At 44.5% G+C, this 1694-nt stretch overlaps 1 protein-coding gene across 1 annotated transcript in view; it reads right to left on the bottom strand.

The window, feature by feature from the left end:
• Positions 1–433: 433 nt before the first annotated feature.
• The window catches only part of Bmp6 (bone morphogenetic protein 6), a 162455-nt gene continuing 161194 nt past the window's right edge, over positions 434–1694 (bottom strand). Inside the window, exons 6-7 of the mRNA XM_090356447.1 lie at positions 697–807; positions 434–606 (exon numbers count right to left, since the gene is read on the bottom strand). Of these exons, the coding sequence (XP_090212573.1) occupies positions 457–606; positions 697–807 (261 nt within the window). The 3' untranslated portion in view covers positions 434–456. The remainder of the gene's footprint in view (positions 607–696; positions 808–1694) is intronic.

Below are 1694 nucleotides of genomic sequence, written 5' to 3'. Positions count from 1 at the left end.
CTAACAACTCCAGCACAAACATAGCCCCAACAGACAAAAAGGCACTTCAGGAGCCTCTCTCACAGCCCAGGTTGTAGGAAGCTAAGCTTCCTGGAATGAGACTTATGAGCAGGAACACCCCCCCCCCCACTCTGCGAAGCCCATCCTTTTAAGATTAATACCACAAATAGCTTGATCTAAAGGATAAAACTAATTTGGGGGGGGCTTTAAAGTTCTATTTCTGCATTACCAAGACCTCATACTGCAAACATCTTACAGACCCCAAAACTACTCACTCGAGGATTTTTATCTAGTGAGCAAATCACTGAGATTCTTCTAAAGCTCTTCTTTGGGCAATAAGGCACCAGCAGGAGGTGGTTGGGCCTCAGCATCCCATCTCCACTGTGCTTCTACGGCTGGTAAGGCAGGGGAGTGGACGAATCCGAGTGGAATGGACCACCAGGGACTGGCTTTTACTTAATGGCATCCACAAGCTCTTACAACCATATTCCTGTATTTTTTCAAGATGACATTGGAGTTGTCATCAAAGTAAAGAACGGAGATGGCGTTTAGTTTTGTTGGGGCGCAGCACGGTTTAGGGACATATTCGGGATTCATAAGGTGAACCTGGTCCAAAACAGAAGGGGAAAAGGAAGCATTAGAAATGATGCATGGCCTGGACTGGGTTCCCATCTACAACTGAACCCCAGAGCTCACCAGGGTCTGCACGATGGCGTGGTTGGTGGCATTCATGTGGGCGTTGAGTGGGAAGGAGCACTCCCCATCACAGTAGTTGGCAGCGTAGCCCTTTGGTGCGATGATCCAGTCCTTGATGTGCAAACACAGGAAGCAGCAAAAGGTCAGCATACTTCTACAGCATCAGTGCTCCCCGGAGCCCCATGAGAAGGAAGCATCATGGACCGTTTGCCAGACAGGTGCAAGGAGACAGGCATTTGTCCCAAGTTCACAAGACAACTGGCAAAGCTGAGGTATAGCGCTCTGGTCTGATTCCTTGTTTCTACAGCCCCACATGGTCTTAGCTGTCTGGGACCACTGGTGGCTAGCTTCATGATCAACTCACGGTGAGAGACTAATGGTATACGAGATGAAAATTCCCTAACATATCTCACTTAGCCAGCACCCAAGCTCAGCAGCCTAGTGAATGAGAGATGCACTTAATTGGCATCTCCAGAATATGCATGTATCACCAGTTCAAGGCAAGTTCGAGACCCAAAAGTTACTGCTTCCATTGAATGTGTATTGCTTTGGTACCATTGTAAAGGTGGGAAAAAAAAATCCTAAATGAACCCATTGTAAATTAAGGACTGTATTTGGGTCCAAAGATCTTTCTAGAAGCCTACAGATCTTCTGAGATGGGAATGCAACTCAATGGTAGAGTGCTTGCCCAGCATGTGCAAGGACCTGGCTTCTATCCTCAGCATCAAAAAATAAAATTTAAAAAAAAGGGTAGTTGAGTAGAAAAGGGAAGAAGAAAAAGGAGGGTAAGGAAAAGCAAAGAATGCCCTCATTCATTACCTTTAGTTGAATTTGCTTCTTACAAGCCTGACAGATAGGAAGCAAACATTTGTGTTCTGTATAGTTTTGTTGAGCTAATTTATAGCCATCTGAGTAATTAGTATTTTTTCAATATTTTAAAACAGAATATTCAAATCTGTATATTTGCAGATTATATGACTGCTGAAATTGAAATATGT

Source organism: Megascapheus bottae, chromosome 22 (genome assembly GCF_031878675.1).
Source record: "Megascapheus bottae isolate mThoBot1 chromosome 22, mThoBot2.hap1, whole genome shotgun sequence".
Taxonomy (NCBI): Eukaryota; Metazoa; Chordata; class Mammalia; order Rodentia; family Geomyidae; genus Megascapheus; species Megascapheus bottae.
Note: the sequence above shows the minus strand (reverse complement) of the source record. Positions and strands in the feature narration are given on the sequence as shown.